Source organism: Schistocerca cancellata, chromosome 2, assembly GCF_023864275.1.
Source record: "Schistocerca cancellata isolate TAMUIC-IGC-003103 chromosome 2, iqSchCanc2.1, whole genome shotgun sequence".
NCBI classification, from domain to species: Eukaryota; Metazoa; Arthropoda; class Insecta; order Orthoptera; family Acrididae; genus Schistocerca; species Schistocerca cancellata.
Genome location: NC_064627.1, coordinates 590352347 through 590376021, shown reverse-complemented (window position 1 = coordinate 590376021; position 23675 = coordinate 590352347). Strand labels below are relative to the sequence as shown.

Here is a 23675-nt window from a genome sequence, read left to right as displayed (position 1 = left end):
GTTCCTTATCTATATAAACGAATTAAGAGACAATCCGAGCAGCCGTTTTAGGTTGTTTCCAGATGATGATGTCGTTTATCGTCTAGTTAAGTCATCAGAAGATGAAAACAAATTGAAAAACCACTCAGAAAAGACATCTGTACGGTGCGGGAAGTGGTATTTGACCCTAAACAATGAAAAGTGTGAAGCCATCCAGATGAGTGCTAAAAGGAATCCTTTAAATTTTGGTTACACGATAAATCACTCAAATTCAAGGGCCGTAAATTAAACTAAATACCTAGGAATTTACAATTATGAACACCTTAAATTGGAAATAACACATAGAAAATGTTGTAGGGAAGGAAGAACACTTAAAAATGCTACAGATCTACCAAAGAGACTGACTACATTACCCTTATCCGTCCTCTTTCGGAGTCCTGCTGCAGTGTGTGGGATCCTTACCAGATTGGATTAACGGAGTACACGGAGAAAGTTCAAGGAAGGGCAGCTCGGTTTGTATTATCGAGAAACAGAGCAGACAGTGTCACAGCCATGATACAGGATTCGTGGTGGACATCAATTAAACAAAGAGTTTCTCGTTATGGTAGGATCTTCTCACGAAATTTCAATCACCAACTTTCTCTTCCGAACGAGAAAAATATTTTTTTGATGCCGCCTTACATAAAGAGAAACGATTATCATAATCAAATGAGGGAATCAGAGCTCGCACTGAAAGATATAAGTGTTCGTTTTTTCTGCACGCTGACGAGAGTGGAATAAAGAGAATTGTGTGAAGGTGGTTCGATAAACCCTCTGCGAGCCCGCCCGGTAAGCCGTGCAGTCTAACGCCCTGCTTTCCGTGCGGGAAGGCGTGCCGGTCCCCGGCACGAATCCACTCGGCGGATTAGTGTCGAGGTCCGGTGTGCCGGCCAGTCTGTGGAAGGTTTTTAAGGCGGTTTTCCATCTGCCCCAGCGAATGCGGGCTGGTTCTCCTTATTCCGCCTCAGTTTCACTATGTCGGCGATTGCTGCGCAAATACCTTCTCCACGTACGCGTACACTGTAATTGCTCTACCACGCAAACATTGGGGTTACACTCTTCTGGTGTGAGACGTTCCCGGGGGGTCCACTGGGGGCCGAACCGCACAATAACTCTGGTACGGCGTGGGGCGGCGGTGGGGTGAGTGGACTGCTGTAGCCTGTTGTGAGCATGTGTACCACTGCGGGCTACGGCGGGGTTGTAACCTCTCCGTCTAGGTCCCCAGTTCCATACAATACAATACAAAGCCTCTGCCAGGTCCTTAAGTGTGATTTTCAGAGTACTCATGTAGATGTAGATGAACAGCATCTTGAGAATGTTTCAGTCGACTGACTGGCGATAGTTCGTTCCGAAGAAGGCGATATTTTGTGTCGATTCGTAGTCATGGATGAAACAGGGTTCAAATGGTTTAAATGGCTCTAAGCACTATGGGACTTAACATCTGAGGTCATCAGCCCCCTAGACTTAGAACTACGTAAACCTAACCAACCTAAGGACATCACACACATCCATTCCCGAGGCAGGATTCGAACCTGCGTCCGTAGCAGCAGTGCGGTTCCGGACTGAAGCTCCTACAACCGCTCGGTCACAACAGCCGGCCTGAATCAGAGTTCATCAGTCCACATCTGAGACAAAGGAACAGTCAAAAAATTGGACTGAAATGGGAACATAGGCTACAGAGAAGGGAAAGATAGAGCCATCTGCAGGCGAAGCGTCAGTTTTTTGGGATGCGCGTGGGATCATTTTCATTGAGTATCACCCTCAAGGAAAAGCAATAAATTACGAACATATGCAAACTTATTGCCGCGTTTGAGTCATGAAATGTAGCAAAAAACGACCGCATTTAGCGAAAAACAAAGTTTTATTTCATCATGACAATGCATTTGTTCACACATGAATTATCACAGTGGCCAAAATCAAATCTGTTCGCCAGATTTATCCCACTCCGATTATTTTACGTTTCCAGCGTTCAAGAAATGGCTTGGTGATACAAAAGATTTGCCAAAAATGATGAGCCGGAGTCTGCAGTTGATGCCTATTTTGCAGTGTTCGACGGTTCTCACAGGAAATATCTACATCTACATCTACATCCATACTCCGCATGCCACCTGACGGTAAGTGGCGGAGGGTACCTTGAGTACCTCCTTCTATTCCAGTCTCGTATTGTTCGTGGAAAGAAGGATTGTCGGTATGCTTCTGTGTGGGCTCTAATCTCTCTGATTTTATCCTCATGGTCTCTTCGCGAGATATACGTAGGAGGGCGTAATATACTGCTTCACTCTTCGGCGAAGGTATGTTCTCGAAACTTTAACAAAAGCCCGTACCGAGCTACTGAGCGTCTCTCCTGCAGAGTCTTCCACTGGAGTTTATCTATCATCTCCGTAACGCTTTCGCGATTACTAAATGATCCTGTAACGAAGCGCGCTGCTCTCCGTTGGATCTTCTCTATCTCTTCTATCAACCCTATCTGGTACGGATCCCACACTGCTGGGCAGTATTCAAGCAGTGGGCGCACAAGCGTACTGTATCCTACTTCCTTTGTTTTCGGATTGCATTTCCTTAGGATTCTTCCAATGAATCTCAGTCTGGCATCTGCTTTACCGACGATCAACTTTATATGATCATTCCATTTTAAATCACTCCTAATGCGTACTTCCAGATAATTTATGGAATTAACCTCTTGAAGTTGCTGACCTGCTATTTTGTAGCTAAATGATAAGGGATCTATCTTTCTATGTATTCGCAGCACATTACACTTGTCTACATTGAGATTCAATTGCCATTCCCTGCACCACGCGTCAATTCGCTGCAGCTCCTCCTGCATTTCAGTACAATTTTCCATTGTCACAACCACTCGATACACCACAGCATCATCTGCAAAAAGCCGCAGTGAACTTCCGATGTCATCCACAAGGTCAGAAGCTACTGAACATTGCTGTAGAAAGTGTACCGAGCTGAAAGGAGAATATGCAGAGAAGTAAAAGTGTTTTTCCTAATTTTTTTTTTTTTTTTTTCGTTGTGAGGTCGGGTACTTTTGGGACAGCCCTCAGAACTCACAGAATCAGTAGCTGTAGCCGTTGAAAATACGAAAAAATGGAAGCGACAATTCGGCTGAAAGCCCGAAAGCGCAGCATTGAAGTGGAAATCGTGTCGTGCCCCGTCGTTTCCCCCCCTGGCGGATGAAAGCGCGTAGCCCCGACAGCTCGCGATTGGTCGGGCAGAGCACTCCGTCGGCCGGCCGCGGTGGCGCTAATGCGGCGAGGCTGCGCGCCGGAGCGGCCAGAGCGGGCTGAGTCGCCATGCCGTGGCGCAGGCCGAGCTTGCGCATCTTCTCCACGGCCCACGGCCAGCTCTCCGTCGTCGTCACAGACTGCTCTGGCGATGCCGCTGCGCCCGGGACTGCGGCCGCGCCAGAGCCTCAGGAAGCCGTCGGTGAGTCCTGCGCGTCTCCGTAAGCCGCCCGGGGCGCCCCGGGCTGAAATACTACTGCTGTCCGCTGGGCACGGGGTTCCTTCCACAGCCGTTTACGCTATTTTGCACATCGTCTGCATTAAAGCTGGAGCCTTTCTATATACGTGTGGGTGTCGCAACCGGTAGTGTGTTCTGCTGATCGCTAAACAAAACGCAAGTGCAGCTGCGGACGGCGTTAACGACCTTCTGATGGCTACATGTTGGTGAACGCTGGGAGAGACAATTATTAATCGAAGATTGTTGAGGAAGCTCGAGTTTTTCTGCTATGGCCGGTTTTGGGCTATCGTGCCCGTAGTTCGACGGCTACATTTGTTTCATTAAAGTCGGCAGCATGTCGCAAGCTCTTGTACTTTATTGTAATACTTTAGAAGTTAGCGCCACCTTAAACGCTGTGTAGGTGACTTGCATAATAGAGAAAAATATGTTCACGCGCTATACAGTCTATAACACAAAGTGAGTGAATTATATGTACTTACAGTTAGACTGAACGCATTTTTGCCTCGTTTTCGTCCTTAAGCCTTTCTGACATCAAAACATCAGTCATAACGGTATCAAAATTTTTATATCGACAGAGTTTGTCAGAACTCCAATACAGTTTGTACTATGTGCTGTCACCCAGGAGAATGTGCGTAAACGGTAAGTAATAGGTAACGCGTGAGCTATGGAGCACAAGAAAAGCGTAACTGTAAGCGTCTGTCATGTAGAGCTCCTTCGGGGAACTTGAAGCGTTAGTTTGTAGTACCAAAGGTCCCGGATTCGAGACCAGCTCTTGCCAGTTTTTGTACTGTGATATGTGAGAGACTGCTGCACGAGACAACATGCTGCTGACTGTTAGGAGTTTTAGGCAGTGTTCTACAGGCAGTCGGCCTTTGCTTCGTTTATTTGAAAGCAGCAAACCAATAGAACACACTTGCAGTTTCACAGAATAAACAGAAACAACAGGAACAGAAGAATAGAGAAACAGTTGCCTCACACACGCGGAAGTATTAATAACAATAATAACAGTAATCATGAGATTGCTAGATGACAGCACCGCGGTACATCTATAAACTTCGAACAATCCTTTTACGTGTCACGAACAAGTAGTCCCATATGAGTTTTACACATACTACATTCGGATTGCGCGGCCCCTCCCGCCGGAGGTTAGAGTCCTCCCTCGTGTGTGTGTGTGTGTGTGTGTGTGTGTGTGTGTGTGTGTGTGTGTGTGTGTGTGTGTGTGTGTGTGTGTGTGTGTGTTTTTTGTTCTTAGCATAACTTAAAGTAGTGTGTAAATCTAGGGACCCATGACCTCAGCAGTTTGGTCCGTTAGGAATTCACCCGCATTTGAACATACTACATTACAAAATCTGGTACGACCAAGACTCGAACCCACGACCGTTTCTACGAGGAATCAACGCTCTATGGACTTCCGCACAGGAGCTCCACACAACAAACTCTCACGGTTATGTTTTTCCTGTGCTCTGTAGGTCATGTGGTACTTACCGTTTATGCACGTTCTCCTGGACTATAGCGCATAGCACGAACTGTATCGGTGTCTTGGTTGATAATCTATCAATGTACAACGTTTGGTACCGGACTGACTGACTGACATCTGGAGGCTTGGGTGTGAGTGGATGCATAGTGTTTACGTCTGTACAACACACACACTGTATTTGAAGTTGCAACTAACATGAACATTGTGAAGCGTTTGTGCGACACAACTGTTCGTGGTATGAGTGTGCTGTTTACACGTAAACACTTTGTGCCTCCTCGTCAGAAATGCACAAGGGCGAAAACAACACGAAACAGCATTTACTAGAACCAATTAAGCGCATATAACTCACCCAATGTAGAGGTTATCAATTGCAGCACATTAACAAATTGTTCTGTGTTGTTCAAGCCACCCACCCAGTATATAAGGTGGCACTAACCGCTATGTAATCCAGCAGCGGAAGACATGTTGCTGACGAATCTAATACGGATGCTTTATTGAAATGAGTGCATCCGTCTAATGAGCATCATAGCTCGAAACCGTCGTGGCAGTAAAATAAAGCTTTCAAAAGCTTTTGTGGCTGATTGTTCTTCGTCGATATTCCTTGATTCAATAGCAGCCACGGATTTCTACAAAATCCAGTATGGATAAAACAAAAATATATTTCGGGAGGGACTCAGTACAGCTGGATCCAGTGTGATATTATTCCCATTGAAATATTGATCGTGACGTCATACATGAAGCCTAGCTCGAGGTCCGCGATTAATTGCGAAGTGACAATCTGGTTGTGGGTTGGCGAGGCCAACAAAAAAATAGCTCTAAGCACTATGCGATTTAACAGCTGAAGTCATCACTACTTAAATCTAACTAACTTAAGGACATTACACACATCCATGCCCGAGGCAGGATTCGAACCTGCGACGGTAGCAGCAGCACGCTTCCGGACTGAAGCGCCTAGAACCGCTAGGCCACAGCGGCCGGCGGAGCCAACACATAAGACTACGACATGAAGACTGCGATAACACATTAATCTGTAGCACAGTTAGAGATATATGGTCTGTCCATATTTATTCACCTTTCGTTAGAAATAATTAAAACTGCATGGTAGATCGGAAAAGCTATGCCCCATAACAGAAACATCTCCGGCGAGTATTTTGGTACATATAATGTCCGTATATCACATAAACTGCCGAAAATAACAGGACCATAAGGGGTGATGCACAACATAAATTTGACGTGGTTACAAATATCATTTAAACTGAAATAAATAGAGTAGGTGTCAGGACTCAGACTGGAAAACTTAAAGGTAACGGCTGAGAACCTTCATTACCTCTAAAATTCTTCTGGCACTTGCCAAAAATTCCACATTTCAGTGTTTCGTTTACGAGAAGAATGACAGATTAGTGGGTTATTGGTATTTCAGATTAAGCCGTAGGTTTCTTGATACTTCGATGGATTAGCTTACACTTTGGAGGATAGCAAGAGCAGACTGCTGCAATAGGACATCTGTGGTATTCAAACCTACTTTCGAGGGAATGAAAGCTTTACGCCTCTTAATGTTCAGGAAAATGAAGATTATCGTTTCTCTGCTACAGTACTTCGTGAATGCTCACATTAATTCATGACCGACTGGAAGAATGTAACACAGACTTTATTTTCCAGATAAGCAAAAGAATGGTTTGACTGATAATACCCCTCTTGGTATTCGGTTGCGTGTTGATACGAGGGTAATCCCAAAAGTAAGATCTCCTACTTTTTTTATAAGTACATAGACCTGTTTATTTCTACAATGGTTTACATCAGTTTACAGTTTGAACATATAGCTATTTTTCGACATAATCACCATTTCTGTCGATGCATTTTTGTAGACGCCGTGGCAGTTTTTGTATGCCCATGTCATACCAGCTCGCCGCCATGCTATTAAGAAAGTTATGAACCACTTCTTTCACCTTTTTTTTAATACAAAAGAAGCAATATTTAGTTCTGAGCGACTATAGTCATTTTGACTTTTTGTACAAGGGTTACGGGCAATGTATGGTAAGTACCACGTCACAATCTGTCCATCTGTACGCCTTAAGGCCGAATATAGTGGTACTAACGTCTTGTCCGTTTCAGTAGAAGTCACAGACAACTTAAGTTTTCATACACAAGACACACATACACAAGAAAATACCACAATGCGAAATTGCTTTAGCATCGGTACTTTACTATTTTTGAAGAACACTTCCAAGTTTAACTTACTGACAGGTTTGTGTATGAAAATAACATTAGGTGGTGCCAGGGAAATATGATTGCTATTACCGTGTTGACTGTGGAACAGAATATTCCTGAAATCTTACAAAGTAATTGTTTATTATGTGTATCGCTTGTATATATTTTTGTTTATACCAGATCCAGCAGGAAACCCTTTATGACTCACGGACCAGATTGCTGTGCAGGTAACAACTCTTCCGCTGGAGTGATCCAAGAAAAAAGATTATAAAACTGTGAATCGGATTTGAAATCTGTTACCTCCACACAAGTCGCGACGAGTGTTGCAGTAACATTTCCTTCGTTGTGTGAGTGGGAACAGAGACGAGGACTAGAACCAATTGCCTGCTACAAATCTTTCTCAATGGACAACGCCTAGTAATCTAAATACTGTGCAGGGAGACTTAAAGCCAAAAGCAAGCTGCGACTGCGCACTTCTTAGTTCTCTCAACAGCCCACTAACACTCTATGTAATTCTATGCGTCGCAAGAGGCTATTCTCAAATACCAGTTATCCCAAGAATTGAACCAAAATATTGTGAATGGAAACATTGTTTCAATTTTATTGAACAGTAATGTAATTTCACGAGAGATACAACGAAGCTGCTTGTAATCAAGAGTATTGCATATATTTTCTTCCGCTATGAATTTTTGCCCCCGCGGCTTCATAATTAGCACACACAGCTAAAATTTTGGTATTTTTGAGAGTACCCTTCTGGTTTTCGAAAAAGAGCAACATATAAACTGCATAAACAGTGAACTTACCTGAGGAACACTCAGCAGACAAACTGTCGAGATTGATTTTTGTATCTCTGAAGTAATCCAAAATGGAAAAAAGTATTTCACGATTTAAAAAAAAAAAAAGAAAAAAACTTCTGTTAAGGCGGAAGCTCTTCGTTCGCGACTCGTAACAGTACCGAGATATAATAAAATGCAGTTAGCGCATAGATTTTATTTTGTTCAGAGATCACCGAAACAGTAATCACTGTTGTTAATAAGTTACTTGTGCGTGAATATATCGTTGTAGCTTGTAAAAGAGTGAATTGTCAGTAATTTGTAATGTCCCCTAATTTATTACAATAATCACGGACAATAATGAACATTTATGTTGTCGCTATAACTCTGATGCAGTAGACCTAACTTGTTGTTCTCTTGCTCTGCAGTCGCTTGTTATTCACGATGACGTAGACTGAACGCAATCACTTAATGCATGAAGAAAGAACGTAAATATTAAGATGTTACGAGAACGCCGTTGGACATGAAGTTTTTCTGGATTCCACAATTAGATTTTTCTTCTACTATAATATTTTAAGGAATGTCGTACTTTATCAGTGTGAACAAATACTCTATTTCAATGCTACTAGTTTTGTTACTATTCCTTTCTGTAATGAATGTGTATTTGCCTTGTATAAGACGGGCTAAAAGGTGCTTCCTGGTATCTAATAGGATAACACGAAAATTGTCTTTATATCTGCGTTGTCTATATCCTGAAATTTGTTAGTGATGGTACGTATTAAAGACCTCTATGACCAATTGCACAATTTCTGCGAGAAGAATGCAATATGCAGGTAGCCTCTCAATCGCTCCTGTATTAAAATTCAGAGTTAAGGCGTCACCAACTTATTTCCAGTATGCTAAGATACTGTGGAAAAATAATTTCCTAAGTGACTAGTAACAATTACTCCTGGGAACTTGACATAGCCTGCTACCGATGTAGCACACTCCTCTTTGTTAGTAAGCATGATTGATACAAACACTGACAACTGCAACGTGTCAGCGATTGAGTGGTTTAGGTTGTTCACTATTTTTATCTCTGTCCATTAAAACTGTCTTTCTCATCTATAGGGATATTTGCGATCCCAATTTCAGTTGGTTCTGGTATAACAAGGACGGAATGTCTCAGAGGTTGCGTGTCGGATAATATACTCAAATGTATGGAATTCCGTCCTATTCCGTTCTAGTTTTGTTCCTGGCAATTAAATTAGTTATCGTTTCTAGCAATGCTTTCTATAAATGAAAAAGCGTCGTTCGAATTCCAGGTTAAAATTCTAGTTGTCACTATAACTGGATAGGTTTTTCAGTTCCCATATCTCGAGAACGGAGTTAGAACCATTTCAAAGTGACGCATTGTTGCATTTGAACCAGATGTTGGGTAGAGAACCACTTCACTTCTTTTTATTGTTAACAACTGCGTAAACAGGATTTTCTTGGCATCAGAAGTTCTTTTTCTGTTGGTATCAGGTAAGTTTGTTGTGTCCTACATATTTTCACTTTAAAATGCACAAGACAGCTTACAGAATCATTGTATTTCTCTTGTCTGGGTTTAGTATTTTATTACGTTACAAGTTTACAGTCTACACATAAGTAACTTTTTTACCGAAATACAACTGAACGCTTTAGAACAAAATGAGTTATATATGATGTGACATTCTTTGGGACACTAGAGTTAAGAGAGGCGCTGTAGAGTTTGTATACGGGGTATATTACCTCGCAAGCCTGATTTTTTTCTTTTTTAAAACCTATTTTACTTTTTAGAGGCCGGCTGGAGTGGCCGAGCGGTTCTAGGTGCTACAGTCTGGAACCGAGCGATCGCTACGGTCGCAGGTCCGAATCCTGCCTCGGGCATGGATGTGTGTGATGTCCTTAGGTTTAAGTAGTTCTAAGTTCGAAGGGACTGATGACCACAGCAGTTAAGTCCCATAGTGCTCAGAGCCATTTTGAACTTTTTAGAGTAAATACGTTTTAAGTAAACCTTTGAGGATCAATAAAACTATGAACATCACATCCTGAAAGATACCGGAGGCTAAAGGAGACCACTTCAGGATATCAATTTGGAAGAATGCGGTTCTCAAAACTGTCACTAATGAGTAAGAAACGTGGTATCAGCATGGAGCAGAGGAAGTTAATGACAACGGGAAACGAAGGCCACATCTCTTCTATTAGCTCCACAGACCATTAAGCTAATTTATGGCTCGCTGTTGTTTTATATGCCCACGCGAGTCTATCTAGTGCTAGCTGCGAGGTGTTCGGTGGCCAGCGGGCCTGTCTAGAATCTTACCAGGTACAGGCAACAAAAAAGATGTGAGGTTGATCAGGAAGTCGTGGCGAGACTACAGACTTCTTTAGGGACGATTAGATGATACAAGTGAAATGATTGTTTTCCCGGTATTATTGATAAACCGTGTGTTTTTTAGAGGTCAAGCAGAGTCCATACCTTCAGTTTGCAGTCTAGGCAGCGAGTACATAACATTAAATCACAGCACCTGACAGAGTACTTGGCGCAACCGTCGAAATATTGCACGGATAGCAGAATACATAGTTACCTTCCGGCCCCAAGTATTACTCGACAAAGCGATCTGTAGACCGGTCGCGGAGACTGATTTGGGTATGTGATTAGGTACACTTGCGTCCCAGTTGTGAATTGTTATCCTGCAGTGCAAGCACAGTAAGACGGAATATGACTCCGAATTTAAGTCGGTGGCGTGTAAATTACAGCAGGAGAGAGACTGTTGTGTGTAGTGACACACCAGTATCCACCCCCCCAAGGAGCAAGAGGCGAGGTTCACACAAGAGAGAACTGATTGACGATATAGGTGAAAATGTTGTTCAGTAGCAATGTCAGAGATATTATAAACAACACAAAATTTGTCACACAGTTGGTTTTCAGCGGTAGCAAGAGAATCCGAGGAAAAAAATTCTCCGTGTGAGGTTTGGTAGAATAAACTTGCCAACGTGCAACATAACACATTAGATTTTTAGGAAATAATTAACAGAATTAAAGCGGCAGACGAAACTTTGATTCAAAAAAATTACTTTCAAATAAGTCGTCAAAGTAATGACGTCAGAGGAGTGTCGCCGAGCCAAAGTGCCTGTCAGTTATTTCGGTATGTTGATAATTTTTACTTTTGGGCCGTCTAATTACAACGGAATGAGACACAATTTTCACGCCATACGCGTTTCGCCTTTATACTTTGTAAGGCATCTTCAGCGGCAGGTTCTGTGGATATAGTTCTACAGGTCATGTGTTTTTTGTTCCATTTTTGGCGCTGTTCTTCTCCTTATAATTGCCATTTGAATTTTTGTTTTCCAGACTCCACAGCACTAGGAACTGTCGGTAACACCAACCAATACGCAGCATCAAAACAAGTGTTCAGTTCCTAGTGAAGTCTGGAAAACACCAATTCAGGTGGCAATTATAAGGAGAACAGCGCCGAAAATGGAACAAAACACAACGTGTAGAATAATACCCAATAAACCCGCCATTGAAGAGACATCTGTATCACTAAACGGCTAACCCGGTGCACGATACCCAATTGCAGGTTGCTTACATAATAGCTTGCATGAGCAGTTCAGATTTTTGCAATATTGTGTATAATTATAATTATTCACCAAATTTAAAAGCTGAAAATGCTGTCATGACCTACACTTAAGACGCATGATCCCATCGTAAAGTTTTGGCACGGTAAGAGCAGTAGGCCTATTTCAGTTAGAAACTGTGTAAATGTCTCCTGGAGGCAGCGTAAATCACAGCGCGCAAATTAGCCCACTGTATATTCATCCAGTATTTAAGAATGAGAGTACTTAGCGACTTTGCAACAAACGTCACACACAATTTCAAACCTTTCCGAAACTTTTTCTCGCTGACACCTTCAACAAAGTAATGAACAGAAAAACGTTTCTCTTACTAAATTTTCGCGGTTCATGCAGTTAAATATCAGCACTATGCATGACGTTTTAATTTATTACTTTTATACTACCAACTATATTTGCATCACATTTTGCCGAGAGCATCCATGTACGCCAATGAATGTAGTTGTAAAATTTTATCGTAAGACTCATAGCTCAAGAGATATGACTTCATAAAAAATGAGATGCGTGAGAAGCTAGCTGTTTCATACATGGGAGTTAGATTCCCTAAAGAATCGTGGATGGAGTGTTACTGGTTGGTGTACATAAGTGCAACTCGTGAGCGCTCCACATGTAACAGGGAAGTAGTCCTATCTTCGGTCCCCGTTTCTCGGTGTTAAACACGGCAGTGCTGCAACCCTAAAACTGCTACGGTCGCAGGCTCGAATCCTGCTTCGGGCATGGGTGTGTATGATGTCCTTAGGTTAGTTAGGTTTAAGTAGTTCTAAGTTCTAGGGGACTTATGACCTACGATGTTGAGTCCCATAGTGCTCAGAGCCCTTTGCAACCCTAAAGACACCTATAATCTGCTTTGACGCACAATAATGCTTTTATTTTGTTCTCAATATCAACCGTCAATTGTGACATTCTCTAAAACAGATCTGAATGTTTTTTCCAGCCGTCCGGTGTGGCCGTGCGCTTATAGGCGCTTCAGTCTGGAACCGCGTGACCGCTGCGGTCGCACGTTCGAATCCTGCCTCGGGCATGGATGTGTGTGATGTCCTTAGGTTAGTTAGGTTTAAGTAGTTCTAAGTTCTAGGGGACTGATGACCACAGATGTTAAGTCCCATAGTGCTCAGAGCCATTTTTTGTTTTTTTTCAGACGCGGGCTATAGCTTCTCATAATTTGAGTGATTTTTTTTCTATGAAAAGATAGTTGTAGCAAGAGAGTTAAGAAAAAAGGATAATAGATAAACTGGAGCAACGTGCTGAGGTGACAAACACGGCTCACGGATTCCGTCCGATACCGCACTGCATAATGCCAGCCTTCACGCTAAGTGTCTAACGGCTGGGCCGCGTAATTGAGGAACATGTTACAAAGGCAGGAGAAATTTATCTACGAGAAGCGGGATGGCCGTGTCACAGTAATGTAAATGTCAGAGTAAATACTTCAGAGCAATTTCAGGTTTCGAGCTTGTCTCGCTAGCAATTTTCTGCCATAAATTGAACTTCTGTCATCTAGAGGTTTTCTTCTTCTCTGTTTTGGGGAACATAAGACTGACAACATCCAACTGAAATCTCTCAAAATTGCACTTGAAATGGTCGAGCTCTTATGGATCAATTTACCTGAGCTCTAAACCGACGTTCTGGAAAGGAAATGTCATAGTTCTTCTCAAATAGGCTCTACCTTGCAAACGTCTTTTGCGGAAGTGTAAATTGTCACTAGTGTAAAACATATGGTTTACACTGTATCTGTGAGAAACATTTCTTAGAGCGTAAACTTCAATGCATATCTGGCAGGCTGTTCGCTGTCAGAGTCGTTTTCCCTGCGACGTTTATACTACTGTTGCTTCTGACTTACTTCAGGAAGCCACCAGTGAGCCCTCATAAAAGGAAATATGGAGAAAGCTGTGAACACGGGTTTTCAATACGAAGCTGTCGCACACACCTGATAGTATCTTACTGAAAAAAAAAATATTTTTTACTTACTAAAAACACTGAGATATTGGAACTAGGTACATTATACGCACCTGACCGGATAACTATAAACATTAATCGTGCGCTTTACATAAGAGAATAAGAAATTTGGAGTCCATCTGGATAACTAAGGGCAATTCTACAAATTAACACTGTTCACCTTCTCCCCTAGAATTCCATCCCTGAATGGAATACAGCTTGAGAAACTGTTGTAATGTGTTCCTTATAACTGCTTGAAGTATCTTGTAACCAGTCAAAATCGCACAAGACCTTAGAGGTATCATAAATTCCATTTGTAACAAAGTGATGGTCAAGGACTAGATAAAAGGAAAAAAGCTACCCTTTTTGTACCCCTTACATACAAGAATGTAGGTAGAAAATAAACTCATAATAGGGAAATGATTTAAAATTAAAGTTAGGCCATATCTATGGTCTGTTTTTTATCTTATTTAGATTTCCACATCTATAAAAGATTGCTAACTCATACTGTTGGATATCTCTCAAAACAAAGCATATGAGTTCGAATCCAATACGCTGAACAATCCCTTTTTCAGCAACTGGCTTTAAAGGCGAGATGAAACGGTGGCTCTGAATAACTGTTAATATTGATCCGTACGTCGAACGGGGACATGAAGCAGGGCGTCATCCCAGTTGCTCATAGGGACGGGTAGGTTTAGCACCACAGGCTACTTTTTCGCTTCGACGACGTAAACACTCGACACACGCCAGTGACGGCGACACTAAAATATTGCAACAGAAGCTTAAGTCGCCGTTGTGGCGTAAAGGCCAACAGTTTTCACCATGCTGAGTCAAACAACATCAAAAATAATAATAATAATATGAACAGTATAATGTTTGTAATATCATAGTATTCTAGTTTCTCACATATATAAGCATCAAAAGCAGTGACAAAAATTATATTCCAAATAAACGAGATTTCACTTCACTGAACATAAACTACAGATGAACACGAGTTAGACCGCTTTTCAAATGTTAATCTTATTCATTCATCAACAGTCCATGAGTTAAGTACCACCCTACATACTAAAAGTCCAAAAAGCCGATGGTCAATGTCGGTTCTAGAATTTGTCAGTTTATGCAATTGTTCGACCCCACGTAAGTCTATAGCGACGTGTGTGTGTGTGTGTGTGTGTGTGTGTGTGTGTGTGTAGGTAGCTAGATGATTTCTCCTGCAACAATGTCGGGGAATCACGCGCACGGTTATGACAAATGGTGTCTTCTTATTTTCGAGATCCATCTCACCCGATTCTGGGCAAGAGTTTCACTTTATGTTGTGATAACGTAAGCCTTTCACCATCATAGCACTATCTGCGGCATTCTCTAAGAAGAAATTCATAATCACTGTACCCGCTCAAAATCCGGTCCAGTGGCTCGTTGTACACGCATCAGCTGTTGAAGTGTTAGGTAAGCATTCTCGTAGACCCGAATCCGACAGTGAACACTTCGTAGACCAAGCCCGAGTAACTCTGGCCGCAACTTTGTGTCGAAAAGACCGCACTCGGGTATAGGTTGTGCCGCAATTTTCTCGACGGGCAAGCCACACTATCACTGGAAGACTGGACTTATTTCTTATGAGAACGATGTACGGATGTCTCGCGACCTGCCCCTAACTGGTACTGCCTCCTGTTGTCAATTTCTAGAATTATTTCGAAAGAAACATTATCGAACGTAAAAGCTGCTTTTGTGAATGGCTGATATGATCGCATTGACGTAATTTCATGGGTGTATTCTGTAGGTTCCGCAGTTTGCTGTAATTCTGCTATAAATGCGTCACGTTTGTTGAGTGAGCTAGAAATTTTGGAAGCTCAAAAGGAAGAAATTGCTCAATAGCTCACTTCGCATTTCATCTTGGGAAGATAATTATACTTTCCTTCATCATTATTTTAAAAGTTATGTCAAAGAACGAAAGTAAAACCGAGAAATGGATCTTGAAGCTTAGTCCCTTTTCAATACGTATTACTCTTGAAGACATATCAGTTATGTATGTGCCAGTAAAGCTTTAATAAACGGCATAAATGGCCTGTTTCCTAGGACGAGTATTCTTCTAAGTAGACGGTCACCATAGGCGTCCAGTTGGAAATGCATCTCATCGCTCAAGATGATGATCCTCGGAAATCTGAGAGCCACATTTTTGATTTCTAACGCCTATCGGCCAATTCACACTGAAAAGAATAGTTGTTGAGCCTTGTATGGCCGTAGATGATACTTTGTTAGAATTCGCAGCGCCTACTGTGATAGATTGCGATTCCAAGTTCAGAGACTTTCGGTCAATCTCTCTCATACTGACTCAAAATTTTATGTAGTCCGTCAGTACGATGTCGCTTTGTTGTCTTCTCAGCAATTGAGCGACTTTTCCCGAACTTTACAGTTACTCATCGAATTTTCAATAAATTGGGTACACAGACCAAATCTGGTAGACAGTTTCCGAAGTTCCCTAAAGAATATTACCCGTATTTGTAATCAGATTTGACGATGACAACGTGTTGCTATATGGTAAAGAGATTCATTTTCACACATCGAAATTTCTGTAGACGAAAAGTAATAGCAATCGTTCCCAACTCATCGGAATGAAAATGTCGAGCAGTTTAAATTGAGCATTCTTATTGTCGCATCCAACACAAACGTGAAAATCAGTACCAATATCTGTATTGCAAACAGTGACAGATCATATATTATTTTTAAATGAGATTTCATTTCAGTGGACACAGGCGATACAAGAAGTCTTTCGCAGCCTTAATAAAAGCCAAAGAGCTGCATTTACATCTTAAAGTCAAAAGTGCGTAGTCTCTATGAGCAATCCTATTTCCCCTTGAGTAATCGATTAAAGAATCAGGCATGCTGCAACTTTTTACGGCCGGGAGATGTTTGCAAACACAAGTGTAGCACAGTATTGATCAGTGATGGAACTACTTTTGGATTCATAGTTATATACTAAATGTAACTTAGAAAAACTGAAACTTTAAAACTGTTCGGCGTGACTAGGAGCGCAATCTTCAGCACGTTTTAAGCAATAGGACAACAGTGTCTGGTCCGTACTCAAGAATTTGAGAACTCGTACTGGCTCCGTTACAATGGGGGCGTTGCTGAGTTCCAGTGAATTACGATTAAGGAGCAGCGCATTCGTCCGTGACCCTCATTATCCTATAAAGCAGTGAAACGGCTCTGGCGTGGGATGCTCCTCTAGCAGTTATCACAGCCGCTGTTTTCTGCGAACAGTGAACCACTGCAAAATGGCTACTCTTCTGGAGGAAGTCGGCGTACTGACCTGTAAGAACGGGAACGGAAATGAGAGTCGCCAGCGGGAGGTGAAGCACCGTCTCCCGTCTGGCTCTGCCACGTGTGTGCAGCGAGGTTTTTCTTTACAAAAATCGAAAGTGTTTCAAAACTTAGTGTTACAGGAAAAGCACTGACTTAGTCCCTTTCTTAGTATTTAATCGTAAGGGGCGGTGCACTTGCTACTTCTGTTCGTGTACAGAATGAGTCATAGCTTCGCGTCAGAAACGAATACTTCTCATTTAATGTAGGGACAGCAAGGGTAACGTACCCAGAATTTCGGACCGTGATTTCATTGCGTCCCCATTCGACTAAAGCTTCAGTGCTTCCCGTTGCTGAGGCATTTGACTGTTCACTTCTTCGTTGCTTCATTCAAGTAGTTCCAATTTTGACTTCTTTCATTTTGTTCTAGTTTGTTCCACTTGTGAAATACATTAAGTTTGTATTACTCTGTACCAACAGTTCTGCTCTGCATATATTTCTTTATACCAATCATTACCCTTATAAAACTAATTACAGGTCATAAATAGTGCTGCCTAAATTCAGCGGCAATATATGCCAAAGCGAATTTCATTACATGCGCATCGATGTAAACTTTAATCTTCCGTATTCGCCGAGTGCACACGCACGGGCTCATCATCTTTTTGGGTTATTCAGACTTCTATTCCATGTGAAGAAATTATTTGCTTTTTCATGACACCAAGACGTTTGGAGTGTAATCCTCAACAAACACCAAGAGCCACCTGATTAAGAATAAGAAGCCGCTTCTTGTACCCCGATTGCTCAAATTTTGGAGTTTTTTTTTCTGCCAGTAGCATCTCCCCAGTGTCGGGAAAATCTACACCGACTTTATAATCTGAACGAAACACTCAATGAAAGCCTTACGTGTAAGCAAATTTCCATCAGAAATTGCTCTGTTCTTCCACTACTTAGCCTGCTTTGGAGAAGTTAGGATATTACTGAATTTCCGTCGGATGAATTACTAGAAGTGAACAGTATTTTCAAGGTCGTCCGTTGGATATGCTACGACACACAAATAATTAATAGGATCGAATTAATCTAAAAATAGACATCTTGTGTAAGCAACACCCTGCTTTTGGAAATCTGGCTCAAAACTGCCAACAGCCACGTACAGTTTTGCCTGATTGTCAGTGAGGTTCAAATGGCTCTGAGCACTATGGGACTTAACTGCCGAGGTCATCAGTCCCCTAGAACTACTTAAACCTAATTAACCTAAGGACATCACACACATCCATGCCCGAGGCAGGATTCGAACCTGCGACCGTAGCGGTCGCGCGGTTCCAGACTGTAGCGCCTAGAACCGCTCGGTCACTCCGGCCGGCATTGTCAGTGAGCATTACTCATCTGTGTTGAAGCTCGCACACACGTCAACTGTTTGTTTGGAGCGTAATTCGACCCAGTGAATACGGTGATGGGGTTTTCGCTTAACATCTGGTCGACAAGGACCCACTACTTGACGATCTTTTGCGAAGCATTCGAACGTAGTCACCTTTAGTCAGCGTCTGAAGGTGAGGTGAGGCACATACAGAACTGTGTAGAGAACGTTGGCACCCCGGCTACGTCAATGGATCACGTGACCGAAATATCAACGGAAAATTATTAGCAAAAGTTCTGCACTGTACTCAGTTATAATTAACGAAAGTCTACTCACATTTTTCAGTATACGCAAACATTTGACATCAATCATTTCCGGAAATTACTGCAAACCCAGATTGGGGTACTAATAAGAGGGAGAGGACCAAAGCTCTTCTAGACATCATGGCCTTATTGAATTTACGAGAAAGATTTCCCAGATCATCTCAGTGATTGCTTTTTCCTTGGATGATATTTTTTATTAAAGTTTTCATTTCGTATAGCAAGCGCTATGTCGCAGTCGTTAGGACACTGGCCACTCTGATATTTCCTGATTTATGTCAACGTGTGAATTCAGGCCATTCCCCACAGTTTAGACTGTTAGAGGAGAAAATTAACAATATATCGTACATACATTATCGTGTGTTGCTCTCGTGTACAGCAAACCATGCCGAAATCTCATTTTAGTATATTCACCTAATCTGTCGCCACTGATAGACTGCTGTCTGGGACGCTCATTCCCTTGCCATTTGTTAATAACCCGATTTAGGTTATTCAGACTTCTCAAAGTATTTTGTGCTACTAGTCTTTTATGGGCAAACTTTTTTCATAATCAGTATCGTATCAGTTAACTAAACCCTACCATTTGGTATAACAACCGACAGACCGTGTACATCAGTTTCTATTTTCCACGAATTTTATGTCAAGCATTTGTGTTTGTAGTTCATTATCTTCCCGCCGAGGAATACCATTAATTTATACTTCGTAATTTAATCTGATCCTTGTCAACGTACTGCGCTGAAGTTTTATCATCTGACTGGATACTGACGAAATTATCTTAGGCATAAATCATTGTAGCAACAACAAAAGCTAAAATCACCGCGTTCATATCCAAATTCCATAAACAGAAGCAGTGTGGTAGCGCAGATATGGAAGGTGGCCCTAATCGTTGTGGAGGAAGACATTCTGATATCCCGGACCGGCGAGACTGAAAGCCCGTCGGAGGGCAAGAGCTATAGACAGCCGCTACAGAGCGCGAGCTGGCGTCGCCGCTGCAGTGTTGGCCGCGGAGCTACGCCCATTTTGCCGGCCCATCAAGCTCTCGGCCGCCCTGTAATGCTAGCAGCACGGCGGCTCTGTCTTCAGTCGTGATTCCACTGCCCTCTTGTATCGTTGTTTTGGTTGCAGGATTCACTACACCTTAGGTTCTCGTTCCAGAACTACTACTTGAACTATTCCGCTGTGCCGTCTCCGTTGTCTGCTTTTTCTCTGGTTGTGGTCCTCCTGTTAACTCTCGGCGACTCGCTATCGACTGCTTCGGCTGGTCGGCCTATTCTGGGGGTTCTCGAGCAGTTCCCGATCTTAACAGGTGCCCCATTCACGCATTTTTCACTTCCCAGGCGGACAGCCGCCCACCCTCTTTTCCTCCATTTAACTGTGACAGAGGACTGGGACACGTATTTGCAGCAGCTGAAACAGAACCAACGTGCCTTTCAGGTCTCTGGTGACGCTCTTCAATGGTCACTGTTCCTTTCTTGGATTTCCCAAGAGACGTTTTTCTTGTTAAAATTATTATTCTCAATGATTCTATGTGGGTGCATAGCAACTAGTTTCATTAGTACCACAAGCAACTTCGTCAGTCACCTCGCTTGTGAGTGAGTGATTTACAAGATTTTTAGTCGCTTTTCCGAATTCACTTGTGTGAACTCGACTTGCTAAACCTTGTGTACATACTCCTTGATTCTAGATGTAGTGGCTGAATTGGCTCCCGATCTGGAAGTACTCACGCAGCCCTGAAGTTGGACAGCCCTTCCTTGGACGATTTCTTGAAAATTGTGCATGCTTTCACACAGCTTAATTTCCTGATGAGCTCAGCACCCTGCCTTATGCCCTTTTCTGCATCACATTCACTTATTTCAGCAATAGATGCCTCTCCGTATGGCGCAGGAGCAGTGATGGTGCATAGCAACTAGACTGAAGAGCCAAAGAAACTGGTACACCTACGTAATAACGTGTAGGGCCCCTCGGGCACGCAGAAGTGCCGCAACATGACTTGACTTGGCATGGACTCGACTAATGTCTGGAGTAATGCTGGATAGAACTGACACCATGAATCCTACAGGGCTGTCCATAAATCCGTAAGAGCACGAGGGAGTGGAGATCTCTTTGAACAGCACGTTGCAAGGCATCCCAGATATGCTCAATAATGTTCACGTCTGGGGAGTTTGGTGGCCAGAGGAAGTGTTTAAACTTAGAAGAGTGTTCCTGGAGCCACTATGTAGAAATTATGGGCGTGTGGAGTGTCGCATTCTCCTGCTGGAATTGCCCAAGTCCGTGGGAATCCACACTGGACACGAATAGATGCAGGTGATCAGACAGGATACTTACGTGCGTGTGACCTGTCGTATCTAGAGGTATCATCAGTCCCATATCACTCCAACTGCACTCGCCCCACACCATTACAGAGCCTCTACCACCTTGAACAGTCCCCTCCTTACATGCAGGGACCATGGATTCATGAAGTTGTCTCCATACCCGTACACGTCCATCGGCTAGATAAAATTTGAAACGAGACTCGTCCGACCAGGCAACATGTTTCCAGTCGTCAACAACCCAGTTTCTGTGTTGACAGGCCCAAGCGAGACGTAAAGCTTTGTGTCGTGCAGTCATCAAGGGTACACGAGCGGTCCTTCGGGTTCGAAAGCCCATGTCGATGATGTTTCGTTGAACGGTTCGCACGCTCACACTTGCTGATGGCGCAGCATTGAAGTCTGCAGCAGTTTGCGGAAGGGTTGCACTTCTGTCACATTGAAAGATCTCTTCACTCGTCGTTGGTCCCGTTCTTGCACGATCTCTTTCCGGCCACAGCCATGTCGGAGATTTGATGTTTTATCGGATTCCTGATGTTCATGGTACACTCATGAATTGGTCGTACGGGAAAATCCCCATTCATCGCTACCTTGGAGACTGTGTCCCATCGCTCGTGCGCCGACTGTAACACTACGTTTAAACTCACTTAAATCTTGATAACCTGCCATTGTACCAGCAGTAATCAATCTAACAACTGCGTCAGACAGTTGTTGTCTTATATAGGAGTTGAATACCGCAGCGCTGTATTCCGCCTGTTTACAGGTCTCTGTATTTGAGTACGCATGCCTGTACCAGTTTCTTTGGCGCTTCAGTGTATAACGGTACTGAGCAACCGATTACTCATGTGTGAAAAACGTTGACACCTGCTCAAAGCAACTACTCTCTGATCTATAAACAAGCTTTGGTGATTGTCTTTGCAGTTAGGAAGACCCACGTTTACCTATTCAAGACTGTTCGTTCTCACTAATACGAGAAACCGCTGGTAGCACTATCTGGGCTGCGCTCCCAGCTTTGAGTGGTTCACAAAAAAGCTCCAGTGTTGGGCGCTTTTCCTCAGCTCCTTCAGTTATACCGTTGAATACAAGCCCACAAGACAGCAATGAATTTCGAATGATCTATCTTACTTACCTTTGGTACCAGACCTGTCCCTTGACCAACAGGAAAGCTCCTGTTTCCACATTTACATGGAACATTGGCAGACCTTGGAAGTGTTTCCACTATGGCTGCTCAAATCACTGCAGTCATGCACTTCAGACTTATCTTATGCAGTGTGTGTTCCATGGGTGGTCCACTTACATGTCAAAGAGCTCTGGGTCTGAGCTTGCCTCTTCCACTGTGTCAGTAATCATCAGTGTTCCGCTGATTAATATGGAGGCAGATAATCGTGTCACCATCCCAAATAGCCTGTGGACTCAAGTTTTGTGCACTAGACAGTATGCCTACTGGAAAAGACTGAACAAGGACGTTGATGTCATGGAGCACAGCTGTTCCACCATGAAGTGCAGCCGTTCCACTTGTGCCTGGTATCAGGGTTCTCCGCTGAAATCCTTCTCCCCCTGGACCAACACCCCTGTTTTCCCTGGGACCATATCCATCTGGAATTTGCTGGCCCCTTTCTGAACTCTACGTGGCCAACTGTCGTGTACGCTTACTCTAACTACTCATTTGTAGTCAGCATGGTACCCACCACCAACGGCACCATACTTCTTTCAATCATCCAGATACTAGCCATTGAAGGGCTTCCCTCAACTATTGTCAGACAATGAACCCCAGTTCATGGCGAAGATTATAGAACAATTCTGTGTCTCAAACGGCATCAAAAACTTATGAAGATTCCGAGGGTTTTTGGAATGCCATCATGCCGGCTTCATTCACGCCTACCGACTGCACTGCTGTCAGGTGGCTGAATCGGATTGTCCGCCCTTGCCAGTCCAACACTTTCATGGGTATAAATTATGCTACAGGGCGCCAGCGGAACTCCCTTGGACACAGGCATGGAGGTAGAAGTCACATGCAGCCTCTGCATCCTTATCCATCGTCGTCAACAATGCGGGTTGAAACTTCCTGGCAGATTAAAACTGTGTGCCGGGCCGAGACTCGAACTTGGGACCTTTGCCTTTCGCGGGCAATTGCTCTACCAACTGAGCTACTACTCACGCCCTGTCCTCACAGCTTTACGTCTGCCAGTACCTCGTCGTTTTAATCTGCCAGGAAGTTTCATGCCAGCGCACTCTCCGCTGCAGAGTGAAAATGTCATTCTGGAAACAATGCGGGTTGCTTCCATCAGCTGGTGGGCTTCAGTACCAAGACTCCACTGTGCAGGCAGTTCGCCTTCCAAAGCATCGTCCGGGTGCTTCCAGCCCCATGCACACATTTTAGAGTGGAAGGATCTTGTATGCCGGTCTAGCGAATTGGAAAGCCCACACGAGGGCACGGAACTCGATGGCAGCTACTAGACTGCATTGCTAAATCTTTAGACTTGCTAATCTGCCACGCCGTCTCCATTTTTGTCTTGTTGTTGTTGTTGTCGTCGTCGTCCTCCTGTTCGCTTTCAGCAACTATCTGTAGATGGCCTTGGCCGGTCGACCCGTTTCTGCAGACTCTAGGGTCGTTCCCCCTCTTGTCAGGTTCCGGTCACTTTTGACTCATTCATTGTCACAAATCAGTACGTAAGTAGAATAGTCACACGTACATACGTCATAGATTGCTAATTTAGCTCCTAGGCCTATAACTACGAATGAGACTCGTGATAAAGGAATTAACCCATAAGCAATAAGCATGAGCCTGCCTCGTGGTACTTCGTGCAGACCACAGGTAAACAAGACGAGCCAGCCCGTGGTATGTCACTCGGGACAAACGACAACAAACACGAGTCGGACTCGTGT

The 23675-nt window shown here is 43.3% G+C and overlaps 1 protein-coding gene across 1 annotated transcript in view; it reads left to right on the top strand.

The window, feature by feature from the left end:
- Window positions 1-3312: 3312 nt before the first annotated feature.
- LOC126156774 (sodium/hydrogen exchanger 9B2-like) overlaps window positions 3313-23675 on the top strand; it is a 112938-nt gene continuing 92575 nt past the window's right edge. Inside the window, exon 1 of the mRNA XM_049916331.1 lies at window positions 3313-3450. Within this exon, the coding sequence (XP_049772288.1) occupies window positions 3318-3450 (133 nt within the window). The 5' untranslated portion in view covers window positions 3313-3317. The remainder of the gene's footprint in view (window positions 3451-23675) is intronic.